Below are 15,936 nucleotides of genomic sequence, written 5' to 3'. Positions count from 1 at the left end.
CACAGACCCCGAGGCCAAAGAGCCACAGCCAGGGAGCCACAGCCCCAGAGCCACAGCCCCAGAGCAGCCAGGGAGCCACAGCCAGGGAGCCACAGCCCTGACACAGCCAGAGAGCCACAGCCAGAGAGCCACAGCCAGGCAGCCACAGCCCCAGAGCAGCCAGGGAGCCACAGCCAGGGAGCCACAGCCCTGGCACAGCCGGAGAGCCACAGCCAGGGAGCCACAGCCCTGGCACAGCCCCAGAGCCACAGCCATGGAACCACAGCTGGGAACCCTTGCAGGATGTGTCCCTGCCTGGGCGCTGCGGTGCTCCCGCCTCTCCCGCAGCCGGATTTTCAGTACCAAAGAACAAAGGTCAGCCACTGCTGGGGACACAGCACAGCCCAAGGGCTGTTGGGCTCTCCCTGCTGCCTGCACCGACACGTCGCAAGCCCAGAGGTTCTTCCCCCGGCACAGCTGCGGCCGCCCCACGGAGAGCAGGCTCTATTAATATTTTACCACCGGATTCCACTCTGTCCTCAAACTCTTTTGCAAGCAATCGGGATCAGACGCAATGTCTCCCCAAATTAAGATATAAATGTCAACAAGCACAGCAACATAAGCATAACGTGCGTGCCCAACAAGGATGAGGAGAACTTATCTGCTTTTGTTCCCACCACCCTCCTCCCATGCCATGTATCTACAACATCCTTTTCTCTGCCTGAGGAAGAAAACAACAACAAAATACTTGGGAGTTCTCATATAATCATTATTCAAACAGTGGCGAGGTAGCCAGAAACACAGGATAAATGCTGAGTTCTCATAGCAACACACCTCTATGAGTAAGGAGATTAAACTCTTAAATGTGTTGCTTCCTCAAGCCTCCAGTATTTGCCAGTCTCACACCAGCTGTGACAACCAGCACCAACAATTCAAACCATTTCTCACTGTCCTACCAATGTAGAAACAAGGAAGAATTAAGAAGATTCTTTCTTCACAGCTGGTTTCTGTCTGAAGCAGTATCTATCAGTGCACAGGTTACAATCTCACAAGAAACAGTTACAGACACAAGCAAACATGCTACCCAAAAAAACTTTCTTTCATTTTTCCATCTTCCTGTTCCTGTCAACTGCTGTCAATGAGACCAGATCCTCCCATGCAATGCAAACAAGGAAACACATCTTAGTGTTTAAGCTGCAGATTCTTTTGTTCAAAGAACATGGCAGCTAAAAACAGCCTTTCCTCTTCCCTGGAGCAACCTCTCATTGCACTCACTTATATGCAAGGCACCCTTTATTCATCCAAGAGCAGTAATGACTATCCAAATGCTTTGGTTTTAACCCAGTGTTCAGCACGGAGCCCACAGCAACAGTAAGAGATTCCCTAAGACATCTTCAGAATTCAATTCTGAGTATCCCATGGGGCAGAGAGAACCCAGGTGATTTCACTTTTCCCTCCTCTGCTTCAGAGCTTTCCACATTTGCTGCATTCTGCCCAAGCCTGCCACACTGCACAAACAAGCAATCACCACTCTCAGTGCACAGCTCTCTTATATTTTTTTTTCCTTTTTTTTTTTTTTTTTTTTCCCCACTATGTCCTGTGGCAGGAAGGTAATAACTGACCAGGGCAAAGGACATGTTTACTGCTTCCAACTTTCATTTGTTCCAGAGTACACACAGCCCAGCAAGAAAGAAGAAAAGCAGGGCATCACCATGCAAAGGGACACTGGCACCTCACTACAAGGCTAAGATCAATTGTACAATGTGTTTTGGCACATTGAACCATTTACCTTCACACGTACCAACTGCTTTAACTTTCTCCTCATCATCTCATGCCTTAAGATCAGGCTTCTATAATATATTGAGATAATTTTGTCCAGCTAAGGCTTAAAAAGGCAATGTCTTCCATCCTAAAAAACTAAACAAACAGGCAAAGTCATGCTCCCCAATCAAGAAATTCAGTTTGCAGAATTCATTCAACCTTTCACACTCAGGTATGATTTTCAGAACCTCTGGAAGAGCTTTCCTATGAACATGCGATCGTCACATGCCCGTATTGATGCATGTGTCCATGCCAATAGCTTAAATCACTTGATCTCTGAACAATTCTATGACTCATGACATATGCATCCCATAATTTATCATGTTTGTGCTATGAAAATGCACTGGAGCAGCATTGCCTCAGCAACATTTACAAGTCACCTTGGCAACAAAGCAGCTTTGCGGCTGCTCTCAGATGCCCGCTCTCAGATGCCCAGCAGAACCTAGACAAGATGGGAGAGAACTGAAGCACTTCTATTTTACTACTCAGCTTTAGTTGCTCATTAATTAGCTAACATGGATACCTGCCTTAAATTGAGCCTTAAAAAATATAAAAAGGGCTAAACAAAACAAAAGCCCACCTCTTTTACCCTTCTCTGGAAGGCTCGATGCTCAAACTTAAAGTACAGCAAAGCCACACACTGCCGAGTCCAAGGAAAAGTTTAAGGAACCGGATATTGTGCCTTCGTGTGCTTCCAAAAAAGTCTATACACGTGCAATACAGCCAGGAAAAACAGCAAACACTAAGACAAGCTGAAAAAAAAGCAGTTTCCATCTCATCAAATGCCTCTGTAAGCATCACCTGCCTGTGTTATTTAGCCTTTTGTTGCACTGGTAGGTTTAGAGGAGCCAAGGGGGCAGGCAGCTGCCAGGGCCCCGGCCGGCTCAGGCGCTCCATGCCAAGCGCGGCTGCCACCGCGCCCAGGCGGCAGCAGGGGAGCCCCGGGAGCTGGCTCCGTGCCACAGACACAGTTTTGGATGCAGTTTCCCTCTTCCCCGCTGACACCAGGCAGGTGAAGCGCTGGCAGTGGGGGCAGAACAGCTCGCCAGTTTCACTCCTCAATTCCCTCCTCGCACAGGTAAAGACACGGCTGTTTCGCTTTCGAGCTAGCGCCAGACGAACGTGAAACAGAGGGAAACAACTTTTCAAGCTGCAAGATCGCTTGCAGGAGGCAGAAAGGAAACAGAAAAGGCTGCAAACCATCAGCTCATTCCCGTTCAGGAGCTTTAAAGCCAAACACACCAAGAGAGCTGTCAGGAATTGAAGGCAAAGGGAAAGCAAAAGATAAGCAGCCCTTGCTCTCACCGAAGGGAAAGAGAAGGGAGAGCTCATCAGCTCTTTGCCAGTCGCTCAGTGAGAGATGCATTGAGGCTGCTGGTGGCTCAAGCCCCAACAGAGAGCCCAAGCCACCACAGTAGAAGCATTCAAGAGGTGTGAAGCTCAGCTTCCTGATTTATCAGCTGCTATCCCGAGGGGCAGGAGGTGAACCACCACGATAAAAAACTTTTACTGAGACCTGAATCTGTACTGGTAGGTATTTGCTGCTGCCCAGGCGGGCGTACAAAAAAGGAGCTCCCTCAGCAGAACAGATCCGTGCTTTTAGGAGTTTAGACATTTGGCCAAAATCTGAAATAGCCTGTTAAGTCAGAGCTAATTAGCAGAGGAGAGGAATGAACTAACACAAGACTGAACATACTTTCCCTGCTTCCAACAGTTATTTAACAGTCTCAAACAAATTTCAGCCAGCAGATTCAAGTGCCAGAGATCTCACTAAATGGTGAATTTACAGACAAACCAAATCATCAGCCTTTTGCAAGGATGGTGGGAGGGGTTTCAGCATACAATTATGCTCCAGCACTCATGCTCTCCTCCATAGCCCCCTGCCACCCTCCACAAGCAGCCCCATGTCCCTGAGCAAGCCTACCTTCCCTCCCTTTGTTAACCCCCTGTGCCCCCCACTCAAGTCCACAGCCCATCATCCCCCCCTTTGCTGAACCCTCTTTGCTCTTGCCAGAACAAGCCAGCAGGCCTGCTGCTGCTCTTCTAGCTTTCCTAGAAATTTCTACACTCAGGCTGGAATTTAACAGAGGACATCACCTCTGAGGAGCAAAGGAGGCTGCGATGGGGACAAGCCAGGGCAGCAACCTGCCCAGCTCTCAGCTTTACCACAGGGACTGCAAAGGCAGCTGTGCCTTCCTCCCCGCAGCTACCTCGATATAGTCTGGAGAAGGAAAAGGCTGCCCAGATTCCAGAGGCTCAGTCTCCCTCTCCCCAACCCTGCCACCCTCTCCACTTCCACAGTTAAAACTTCCCCTTGCTATTTTGTCAAGCCAATTTTTGTTGAGGCTGTCATTTCAACGATCGCAATGCCACAGTAACTTGAATTTAGGTGAGTAACAGAGCAAGTATGATTGACCAGCATGCACTCTGCCAAAAGCATTAACCAAAGACCAGAACAATAATTCAAAGTTATTAAATTGCCTGAATGAAATTTTCTACTAGCCCTACTCATGAATCTCCACCTACCAAAGAGCACACTTAACCACTGAGTTACACAGCCCTGCACACACACACAAGAGTGCAGTCTGCAGTACAATTCCTCTTGTTTTGCAATGCCTTCAGCACAGATCTCCTTTTTTCTGAGTTGTTCAAAACAAAGTAGCAACAGAAGGAACTGATCCATTCCTTAAATACCCAGGTGAAACAAAGGTGGAAACTGGCAAAAGCCATATGCTCACCAAGAGAGCAAACCAAGAAGAAATGATCTTTCTTGCATGCATCAAAAAAATCCCCTAATACCATTTATTTATTTTTAAGTTTATCTTACTTTTAGGATGTTGCATTTTCCATAGTCCTTTGACACCCTGTAACAGCCTAGAGGGAACAGACAGCCCCACGGGGAATTTCACAGACTCTGCCTGCAAGAACCTGAGCCTCACACACCTCCCAGCCACTACAGCAGAAGTCACACAGGCAAAGTAGCTTCTTATCATTTGGAGTTATTACTGCCAGCTTTTATGGATAAGCCAACCTAGAGGATCACATCCTTCCCCACTTCCCTTCACTCTTCTGTCCTCCATCCCTGCTTTGAAGACTGCAACACTGGCATATCTCAGTGCTACTGCAACTTCAGGAAGCTGAACTCCGTGTTTTCCTCTCTTCCCCCATATCCTTTCTGTACTTAAAATATAACCTTGGACCTTTGCTTTCACTGGCTGTTGTAGTACCCCATCAGTTAAAAAGAGGATCTTTCTAAGGCAGTAACTTAGTGACAGACAGTTAACTATCTCCTGAAAAGCAGGTGCAATGGCAACCAGAAACTTGCAAGCCCCAAAACAAGCGCAGGGGGTACCAGCCGTGACAACTCAGCACCTGCAGAGGATGAGGTCAGTGACTTTCACCAGCAGCACGGTGAGAACACCAAGATTTGCTTGCTTTGCTGCAAGCTGCCATGGCAAAGAGACACATACACGCTTCAGAAAGCCATCTAAATTCGCTTACATCTGTCATTGTCATTTTGGTCAGCAATGGCATCTTCCAGAGCAACAGACTTTGGCTTCTTTTCACTGTTTCCTTTCAAGTTTTCCCAGTCTGCCTGGCTGAATCTGCAGACCTCTGAGTCTTTGGTAGCTGTTTGGCCTTCTCTCTCTTTCATCTCCAACTCTGAGAAGCGCATCATTGCACGCTAGAAAGAGAATTGATATGAAAAAAAAAAAGTCTTGCAATAAAAACAACTTCATTTACCTTACCTTATATGAAAGCATTTCCAAAGAAAAATTGACTCAAAACCAGGGTTTCAGATAAACAGCAAAGGGTAGGATTTTAACACACCTGACTTGTAAAACAGTGTTCTAGCATCTTATAAGCGAACAGCCACACAATTCTTTCATATGTAAGTATATATATATACACACATATATATGTATATATATATATATATAAAAATATATTATAAAATGTATATTATATATAAAACAAAAACATTCCATTTTGGAGGTAAAAAGAGACAAAAACAAAAAGAAATAAAAAAAAAACAAAATAAAAAAAACAACACAAAACCGTACAATGAATAAAAGACGACCATGGCCCACAAACTTCCCTTTGTGTATTTGGAAATGAAATTTAACTCAAAGGTTTATGTAAGAGTCTAGTAATAAAAATTTGAAGAACTGACCTCACAGTAAGCAGCAGGTAGACATAAAATACTGTCCTCTTGTAATCCTTCCATCTATGTAATTAAAATGGGCACTCAATGGATCATTTAGATAATTTCATCCATTTTTATAAGCATAAACCAATTCTTTTCTTAACAATGCAAAACAATTTGGCTTAACTCATCCCTTCATTAAAAGTAAAACACCCTAAGAATATTCCTACACAGTATCTGTCTATCATCCCTTAGCATCAACCTCAATACCACTCCTACTCTTCCCTGCGCACTCGCTTGGCACCAACATTGCCTGAGACCCGCTAATGCAAGGCTGCAACTCCTCACCATCCAATGGCATGTTTGGCATACTAATCACAACTTCTGGGTACGCTGTGCTAGCTGGCACTACAGGCCAGCTCAGAAATTACAGCCAGTGCCAAGGTAACATGCATGCCTGTCCGACTCCCCTCGAAACTGCACAAACATTGCATTAACGTGCATTAACATTTGTATCAGATCTTAGTAAAAGCCCTTTAAAGCGTGCTAGCCCATACATACCTATAAGCCACACATACTATTCTTTACATTGCCTCACTCTCATTAACAAACTTACTTTGCTATTTAAAACCATTTATGGCCAGTACGCCCCAACAAAAAAAAATTTTTCTGGTCTCCCCACCTGCGTCGCTTTTCTCAACTTTATAAAAACTCAACTGTGACTTGCAACAGAGAAATAACGAGAAAAAGCGCGGCGGTCGTTGGACCGCGCGGACTCACCTGCAACGCCCGCTGCTCCCGGCTGAGCTGGCTGGAGTCGGCGTAGAGTTCAGTCGTCACACACTTGAATCGGTCACCTACATAACCGGCAGAGTTTGCAATCCTCTTGGCCAATTTGGACGGCTTGGGTTTCAGTATTTTGCCATCGGCAGACTCCGCCTCGTCGGCTCCGTCTTTGGTATAGGTCTGGTTGGCATCGATGCTTGGCGGCGCGGTCCCCATGCAGAATGGCTTCGCGTCCTCCTGCACCTTGCCAAAAGCCAGAGCTGGAGCATCGCTCTCGTGCGCGCTTTCCAAGAAAACAGGAGAAGGCTGGACCGCCACTCTCTCTTTAGGCTGGCTCACAGATAAATCTTCCTTCCTTAAGCCGAACACTGATGAACTCTGGGATTGCTTGAAATTATAAGTTTCGTGAACATCATTATTTCTTCCGAACTCCTCTCTCATTACAATAAAATCTCTGTGCTGAGACGCCTGCTCTACCTTGTGCTTTGTAGGGTCATTAGTCTGATTACTGCTTTCTGTAGCAAAGCTGGCTTTTGTTATATTTGCTTCGCTCTTAGCCTCTTGCTCGTCTCGCAGAAGATCCGGGAAGAGGTGTTTGTCGCTTTTTGTAGAGTTTTTACTATGGCCAGAGCTCTGGTGCAATTTCACACTCTTGTCACTGGGCATTTCGAAATGCATCTTCCCACCGCTCTCCAAGAGCTCTGGCAATCGGCCCCGCAGAGCTGGGTCCTCGTAGCGGACCCTCTCGTGAGACCGTGACCTCCGTTCTGTCTTCTCCTCCTTATTGATCTCCAAAGCTGAATGCTGCAGCAGCATGGGGTGCACCATCCCCACCCCCAGCGCATCCTGGTAGGTCATGAACTCCCCTCTACCCGCTGGCAGGCTGTAAGGGAGGCCGGGTTTGGGAGCCAGGTGGGTGGGGTAGAGGCTGCCGTTGGGCAGCAAGACAGGGTGAGGGTAGACATGTCCTTTCCCATGGAGGGTGAGAGGGCTGATGGCAATCCCCTCCGGCACTGGATACGGGAGGTAGCTCCTGGGGTAGGGCAGAGGTGGGGAGCGAAATGCCTCATTGGGTGGCAGGAAGATGGGGCTGGAGGCCAGGGCAGTCTCGGTCGCCTTGAAATTGGCTTCCTGACCACAGGACTTGGCCACCTTGCTGCTGTGTTTCGCAGGGGTGGCGACGGGCTGCCCGACGTGCTGTATAACAGAGGCAGTGCTCTCCGCAGAGCTCCGGGCCGTCTTGGCGCAATCCACGTTGGCATTGGGAGCTGGTGATGCTGACGCTGGCCGCCCCCCCGCTGACACTGTACCCGAAACACTGCCGACCACTGCCTCTGTGCCACCCATCCTGGGGCAGGAGGAACTCCGCGGCTGTGGCATAACCCAGTCCAGTGCCTTGTTTTTCAGCTGGACATTCTTCCCAGCCTCCTCACTGGGGCTGGGACCAGGAACGATCCAGGAGGATGGTGCCGTGCTGATAATTTCGGGCCTGTAGATGGGGCAGCTGTTCCCAGGAGAAATGGTTTCTTTCTGAACCATGTCACTGCCTGGCAAATGTGTCCCCCCTCCTGCCCTTCCATGCACCAGCACCGTTGGCATGATTTTTTTACCGTGATCTGACTTGCCAGCAGCTTCTGCATCAACCACTTTTGCCGACAAGTCCAGCGGTTTGTCGGTGACGTCTTTGGTCGGGGTCTGCTTTTCCAAGAGTGGGGGAGATCTGCTGTCCTTCCGGTCATGGCCAGCTTTCCGTGCATGGGGGGCCGATGGCAGGGGTGCCTCCCCAGCATCACTGCCTTTGGGAAGCTTCCCATTGGAGAGGCGAGCAGGTGGAAATTCACTGCCGATGTTGACGTAGGGCTTTGGGAGCGTAACAGCAGAGGAGGGAGAGGTGGTGATCCTGGGGAAATGTTTGTGGAAATCAGCGTAGGCATCCCCGACCTGGGTGGGCAGGGGGAGGCGGGGAGACGGCCGGGGCGAGTGCGGCAGCAGGAGCGCGGGATCTGCTGGCAAGTTGGCAGGGGCTGGCTTGGCGGTGGGGACCCGGGGCTGCTTGCTGCTCTGGATGTGGGGGTAGGCGTGTGTGTCGACAGGATTGCCTGGGCTCACGCCCATCTTCCACGACAAGCTCTTATCCGGACAGTGCACCAAAGGTGGGATTGCTGGTGAAGCTGAAGCGGTCGAGAGCCTCATGGGCGACGCCAGCGACGAAGGGATGTGAGGGGCGACGTAGTGGGAGGGAGGCAGGTATAAAAAACGTTCACCGTTCGTACATACGGGCGAGTAAGCCAGGTGCTGCGGTAAGCTGTAGGTGGACTGCTGAGGTAGCAATGCCTTGTACATGTTCAAAGAATACTTATTTGGTGAGTCAAGGAAAGGGTATATGGTGGGCGTTGCGCCCTCCATGTAGGGGTTCACCCAGGGGAGCCTTAGGTAACTAGCACCATTGACACCGAGGGGACTCTGCCTGTCACCCGCAGCTCGGTCCAAACCCAGTGTCTCCCCTGTCGGGACAGAGTTTTTTTGTATTCCAGGTGGTGTTTTGTATATAGCGCTGAAGCCGTTCGGGGCTTTTCCAGAGACAGTTGCGCTTTCCACCGTTTCGGGAGGATTAGACTTAAACTGTATCTCTGGATTTCTTTCAGGAGTAAATCCCAGGCTGGCTATCGAAGCCGTAGCATCCCGCGATTTCTCTGAGCCAAGTCCGCACAAGCTGGAATAGACAATGCTGCTCGGGACTCTGAGTCCTTCTCGCATGAGCCCAGACCTGTCCATACTCAGAGCTGCAAGACTGTCGATGCGATGTGCTGTAGTTGCATCCACCTTTACAGAACAAGAAGCATGTTACTTTCACACCTCACTAACATGACTACCGTTCAAGCTACAGATAGATCAGCATTTTGGATGAGAAACAGTAACAATGCAAACATGCTGTTTGTTGTGAAAATGTACAGAGGCTGATTACACTGGAAAATGGGAGAACAGGAACCTACGGAGCAGTATGTATAACATTACAAACATCAACAACAATCTTTCCAAATCCAAAACTCAAACAGCCAGGAACAAAGGTGTGAGGACTCAAACAGCCAGGAGTGGCCTAGAGACAATGCTCAGAGGCACTGCCTCAGTACAACCACTGGCTCTTCAGTCCCAGCCCACCCAGAGCAAGAGGATGTGGGCTGTGGCGTGGAGACCAGAAAGAGAAGGATGGAGTGTCTCTCCTCATCCTCCTCTTCCTCCAAGACCTCTCTGTCCACTGCAGCTCTGCTCTGGGGCTCACCACCACCACACGATTCATGGGGCAAGGCATCTGAGGATGCAGCATGAAGAAAGGTCCACTGTCTAATTTCCTTCCCACTTGCTGTTCCCCATATAGACTCAGAGAAAAAAATCCCACCAACTTTGCTGGAACATTGATGTTCGTAATGTTTACATGAACTACTTTTGTTACACATGCTGGTATTCCACATGGCATTATTCATAACAGCAAAACTAAGAATCTGACATCATACAACAACCCACATCACAAAACATCAAGAGATTAATGAGATAAATAAAGAAAGACCCAACTTCACTGTTTCACAGAATAAACCTGAATGTGCCCAAGCCCACTAAGGCTGCATCAGGAAGGTGTTTTAATCATTTCTCCAAATGGATCACGTAATAACAGCCAGAGGCAGGACTCGCAGTGGGGAGGACAGGCACAGACTCATCTGCAGCATGAAGCTTGTAACTTCTTACCACACTGTGATTCAGGTGATTTTCCTCCCTCAACTCCAGTCTGCTTTTCGGTGCATCACCATCATTAACGGGAATTTTCCTATTGAAAAACAGAAGCTTACTAATTTGAAAACATCCTGCACATCTCGGATCAGTATAGTATCATATCACCTCCATATTTTGATTCCCCTAGAGAACTCCCATGAGATAACATATTTATCCTTCTCTGTACCTATACATGCTGACTACTTGGAGAAGCAAAGACCATTTGAAAATAAGCATAAAGAGTTTTGACAACAAGAACACACCAAGTACACCTCAAAGCAGCCTCTTCCAAAGCTAGCAGTTTTTGTCAAGGTCTTCTCTTTTGCTCCTCACCCTTTCCTTTTTCCAGGGGGAGAATACCCCATTTTAAACATACTCTGTTCATATATCATCCATAAACACTGCTGAGGATAAAATTAAAATACACACACTAGTATCACATGAACATCACCTCTTCCATGCTAAAGAAGGAGCTGCACATCTGTGCCATACCAGTGTTGCAGCTCTGGGACTTGTTATCACAGAAATCACCAATAAAGAATATACCTTAGTGACAAATTTCAAATCCCAGGGAAAAAAATCACTGACATGCAGCAGAAGGAAAGTTTCAGCATTACCCAAAAGAACTCCTTTCAATCAAAGTACTTAAAGGCACATCATCACCACAAAGCAGAAATGCAATTTTAATCCATTTGTTTTTAAAAGATTAACCTTCCCTGCAAGCAGCACACAGTTATTATCCCTGAACAACTCGGAGGAAAGTGGGGAGGGAGGGTGAGAAAGCAAAGTGAGATGCTTGGCTGTTTTCCTTCAGCTTATGTTTGCAAATAGTATTCCCTGCAAAGACCAAAAACTTCCACCAGCTTTTTGGAGGCTTTTCACACAACAGTGAGAACAGGGAATAAGAAGAGAGAAAAGCACTAAAACCACACAAAACTGACACAGAGAACTAGAGGTACATATGCAGCTTCTGTCCAGCATCACTTTGCTTTTTAAAAAGCTGGGATTTAAGGGAAGGGGACACCTGCCAGTGCCTGTGTCATCCCATCAAACACTGTAATTTTGATCATCAACTGAATTATATTCAGCAAGAAAAAAGGTGGGGAGGAGGAGAAATTAATTTGTGGGAGATAGACACTACTGATCCTATTTCACATGACAAGTCATTGGTCCAAAGGCGGGGAACACCAAGTTGCAGGCACGAGCCAATCTGCCACACAGAGTCACCACAAGAAAACGTGCACTACTTGGTTTAATTCCCCTTCACAAATGCAAAATAATAAATTAATTGTGAAAGCACATTCAAAGGCTGCTTTGAGGGCGTCCTCACTTCACTGACCCAGGTTGCCTGTTCCATAGTAAATCAGCATCTGCTCTACTGCTCTCAGGCACGTCTTGACTCTCTCCTTTTGCCCTCCCTCCAAGCTGGGCTGATCTCGATGCAAGGTGGCAGCTTTCTGCTCCAGTATTAGGGAAACGAGCAAACTCCGAGACCTCACTCTGCAGAATTACAGTGTGGTTTAACTTGCCAGAAGCTTAAATATTTACCTGTCTTCATTAATTCCACACATGCGGACCCTTTCATTGCTCATCCAGCTATGAACATTGCCATACAGGGGAGTTGCAGAAAGCATGACGTCTTCTTAAAAATCAACGCTTTTCTCCACGGTTTTATATTCTATTAAAAAAAAAGGAAAGAAGAAGAAAAAAGAAAGAAAAAAAAGTTGAGCAGATTTGTCTAGGAGGAAGTGCAAACATCACAGTGGAGCAGCCAGCCTCCCTCCGGGTAATTAATAATGAATGCAGGATTGGTGCGGGGAGAGAGCTGCCTACGTTAACCGCTAAGGGAGATACCCGGCAATAAAGGAGCAAATTGAGGGCATTTATAGGTCAGAGGAGATGGATCTTTTCCCCAGCGCACATCCAGAAAATTAAGAATCATTCCAGACTATCGACAAATAAAAGTTTCTCCACAGCATTTCATTTCCACAAAAAATGACTCAGCCGGCCAAGTACACATCAGTCCCCAAATCTTCATCTCACATAGACTGAACCGAGGAGGGAGACCCCGTGAGCCTGGGGAAACATTCAAACAACCCACGGGCGCTCACAAAAGCCCTGCATTAGGAACACACAGGAGCAGGAAAGCAAGGCAAGAACAACTATATACCGGTGTGTATTAGCTACGCTGATTGCTGATAAGGCTTTTACACGAGAACTTAAAACTGAAGAGACACTGCTACAGAAGGCATCTAAATAAAAACCTCTCTTTTAGCGTCTGCACATGACTAACTTGGAGAAAGGGGTTAAAAATAGTAAGTGGGTTGGCGAGCTCCCCACCCCTTGATTTGATTAAGCGAGGAGCCCTGGTGGCTTCTGCATCCGAGCTGCTGCTGCTGCTGCTGCTGCTGCTGCTGCTGCTGCTGCTGCTGCTGCTGCTGCTGCTGTTGCGAGTGCTTTCAGTAATTCAATGATGCCTGCTCACTCCAGGGAAAGAAATCATTAGCAGGCTCACTGGAGAAGTATTAGCAGTCCAAGAGGATCGGCGCTGTGTGCAGCCAGAGAGGCAGGTGAAAGGTAACCACATTTTCACGTCCAGCGGCAGAGGGGGAAAGGCTTTTCCTCCCCTCTACCTTGCCTAATGCCACCTCCGCTCACATTAAATTCTAGTTTGCTGCATGAGCGAAGTGTCAGGACAAGCTGCGTTTTATTAACAGGATTATCGCGGCGCATGATTTATTCCAGTGCAAGATTTTAATTGCTCTTCGGAGGTTGAGTCGTTTCTTTTGACTGAGCTTCAGCCTGCATCCTGCTGCTAAATGCTGGGTTAATAAGTAGGGGGAGCCTTTAATGCACAGGATATCCCTCAGCTCTTCCTCTCTCACAAAAATAGAAGCCTTTAAGCAGGAGGCATGATACTCCTTTTACACACACACAAGCCAGTAACGGGCGATTGACCACTGGGAGTTTAACGCCTAACGTCTCCCAAAGCATCCATGCTTCCCCAGCAAACTCATTTCCTTTGTCAGGCTACAAAATATGCAAATGATCACTTTGGCATTTAATAGGGAAGAAGCCCAGATTGGGCCTTTAACACAATACTTCACACACGTTCAGAGAGGTTTAAGAACTGAAACGGCAGGAAAGCCTTGTTCCCCAACACTTTTTTCTCCCCTCAGAGAGGCCTTTTGTGCAAAACTCCACGTCTGGAACAAATGTATATTAATGAAACGGCGCGTTGACCCTCCTTTCTCCACAACGGTTAGCTTTTCCTAATGAAGTCCGCACAAATCGCCGCGAGGAAACAAAAATCCACGGAGGTTAGTTACCGCGCTATCATTCAAAGGGACTTATTTCACTGGAAAGACGTTTTCTGGACAGATTTACTGGTTTCCAGATGCGCCGCTCGTAATGTTTTCAATAGAGGCAGCAGCAGCATGGAGAGAGTGATTTAGGGTTTCAAGTAGGGTTAGTAGCCACCCTGTGCGCTGCCTCATCCATAAGGGACAGCCACCGGCTCAGAGAAGGGCCTTTGCAGCACACAGTCCCGCTCCCTGTGCCCCGCTTCCCTTTGGGGCCAGGGCTCCTCAGAGGGGCTGCCTGTTTCCTCGGTGGAAATGTATCATTAAGATAAGGCGAGGTGCCTGCACTAGAGCTCATCAATCCCCTGACACGTGCAGATAGCGAAATGCTGAAGTTGCATGGGGGGAGTGAGAGCTTCCCCAGCCAAAAGCGGGTAATCTGGAGGCCCCATGTCCCACAGCCTCCGCCACCCGAGCAAGGGCAAAGCCCGCCCAGCTCCAGGGAAGTGATGGGACGTCCCGGGGCCACCAGGCAGGTCAGAGCCCGCGGCCCCGACGGCTGCCAGCCCCTTCCCCAAAGCCACCCCTTGTCGCTGTGTGCCCCGGGAGCGCGCGTGTGCGCGGCTATCATCATCGCCGCCCTGATGAACTTCTCGTGAACTGTTTAAAAGTGGAGGTCTGCTGAACGAGCAGCGGCGCCACTGCCAGCCATAATTTCATTGCAACAAGCAGCCGACTTTTAACTCTTCGCACACCCTGTCCCTCCCCCTCCTCTCTCTCCCCACAAGCAGCTGCCTTGTCGGGGATACCGGCTCACAGAGGCTCGGCCAAACGCCGGCAGCGCCACAAGCGCTCCGCGCCGCGGGGCCGGGGGGGCACAGCGGAGGGGGTGTGGGGGGCACCGCACCTATTTATACCCAGCTTCCGCGGGGGTGGGCGCAGCCGGTCCCGTTATGCAAGCCCGACGGCGGGCTGAGCGCCCCAGCGCACGGAGGAAACCGAGGACACGTCTCCCCTCCCTCCTCCTGTCACCCACCGGGCCACCGCCAGCGCGCCCCAGGGCGCCGCAGCCCCCCCGGCCGCCCCCGCTGCGCTGCGCGGCGGGGCGCGGAGCGGGGCTCGGCAGCCGGAGCGCGCACGGCATTTCCTCCGGGAGGTGTCTGGCCGATAAAGCCATTTGCGGCTAAATATAGACGGTGATGCACGGAGGAGGGAGGGAGGGAGGAAGAGAGGGCGGGAGGCGCGGGGAGGAGGGGGGGGAAGAGAGTGAGACGCGCAACGCACACGCGGTTCCGCAGCGATGCCGCCGTGTGAAACCAGTTGTGAAAAGCGCCTGCAAGCACTAACCTGCCTCCCGGCGTGGTGCCGAGCCGAGCCGAGCCGTGCCGAGCCGCGAACACCCACCCTCCTCCCGCGCTGCCCGCGCCCCGCCGGCCCCGCGCCGCAGAGGCAGGCACAGGCACACACCGCACTGCTCGGGCAGCTGATTAAAAAGGGAAACGTTTGGGTCTCCCTCGCAACGTCAACAGACTTTTGGCAGCCATTGACGCCAGCAGCAGCAAAGTTTTGTTAACACGCTCCTGGCGTGGAAACGAGAAAAACCCGATGCCCGCGGGGAGGGGGAGAAGGAGGAGGAAGACTCCACTTCTCATGTCTCCGGGGGAAAGAGGAGGGGATGGCATCGCCACCCGGGACAGGGCAGCCTCCTCTTCCCCCTGCCCGCCCACCCCCATGACCCCGGGGAGCCCGGCGGAGTTTGCGAGGTGAAAGTCTCAGCGAGGGGCGTGGAGGGGGCGGCAGGGGGGTGGCCTGGAGGAAGCCCGGCGGGGCCGGCGGCTGCAGCGAGCCAGGAAGCGGCTCGGGAGGAGAATTGCAGCGGCGCACGAGTTCCCTTTTGGCGCCTTTACTCGTTTCCACCTCCGAGCTCCGCCTGGCAGCCTGCCAGTTTCCACTGCACAAGCCACGGAGCCGGCAGCGCAGCGGCAGCCGGCGGGGAGGGCTACGCGGGGTATAAAAAAAACCTCTGCGAGAGCCGATGGCACCGACGGAGCGCCGGGACCTTCGGCAAACAACCCAGCCTTTCGGATATTAAAAGCGATGCAATAAATTACAGGCCTCTGATCCCTCCCCCATATC

The 15,936-nt window shown here is 49.8% G+C and overlaps 1 protein-coding gene across 9 annotated transcripts in view; it reads right to left on the bottom strand.

The window, feature by feature from the left end:
- Positions 1–15,936, bottom strand: part of BCOR (BCL6 corepressor) — an 82,301-nt gene that overhangs the window by 27,486 nt on the left and 38,879 nt on the right. For 6 of the 9 annotated variants that reach the window (XM_015632506.3, XM_015632500.3, XM_015632494.3 and 3 more), the window contains exons 2-6: positions 12,047–12,176; positions 10,475–10,553; positions 6,728–9,556; positions 5,975–6,028; positions 5,302–5,485 (exon numbers count right to left, since the gene is read on the bottom strand). In XM_015632506.3, coding sequence (XP_015487992.1) covers positions 5,302–5,485; positions 5,975–6,028; positions 6,728–9,556; positions 10,475–10,553; positions 12,047–12,132 — 3,232 coding nt within the window. In that variant the 5' untranslated portion in view covers positions 12,133–12,176. Of the gene's footprint in view, positions 1–5,301; positions 5,486–5,974; positions 6,029–6,727; positions 9,557–10,474; positions 10,554–12,046; positions 12,177–15,147; positions 15,168–15,936 lie in introns of those variants that run through there. The other 3 variants (XM_015632516.3, XM_015632543.3, XM_015632512.2) reach the window with 2 other exon arrangements.

This window comes from Parus major, chromosome 1 (assembly GCF_001522545.3).
Source record: "Parus major isolate Abel chromosome 1, Parus_major1.1, whole genome shotgun sequence".
NCBI classification, from domain to species: domain Eukaryota; kingdom Metazoa; phylum Chordata; class Aves; order Passeriformes; family Paridae; genus Parus; species Parus major.
Note: the sequence above shows the minus strand (reverse complement) of the source record. Positions and strands in the feature narration are given on the sequence as shown.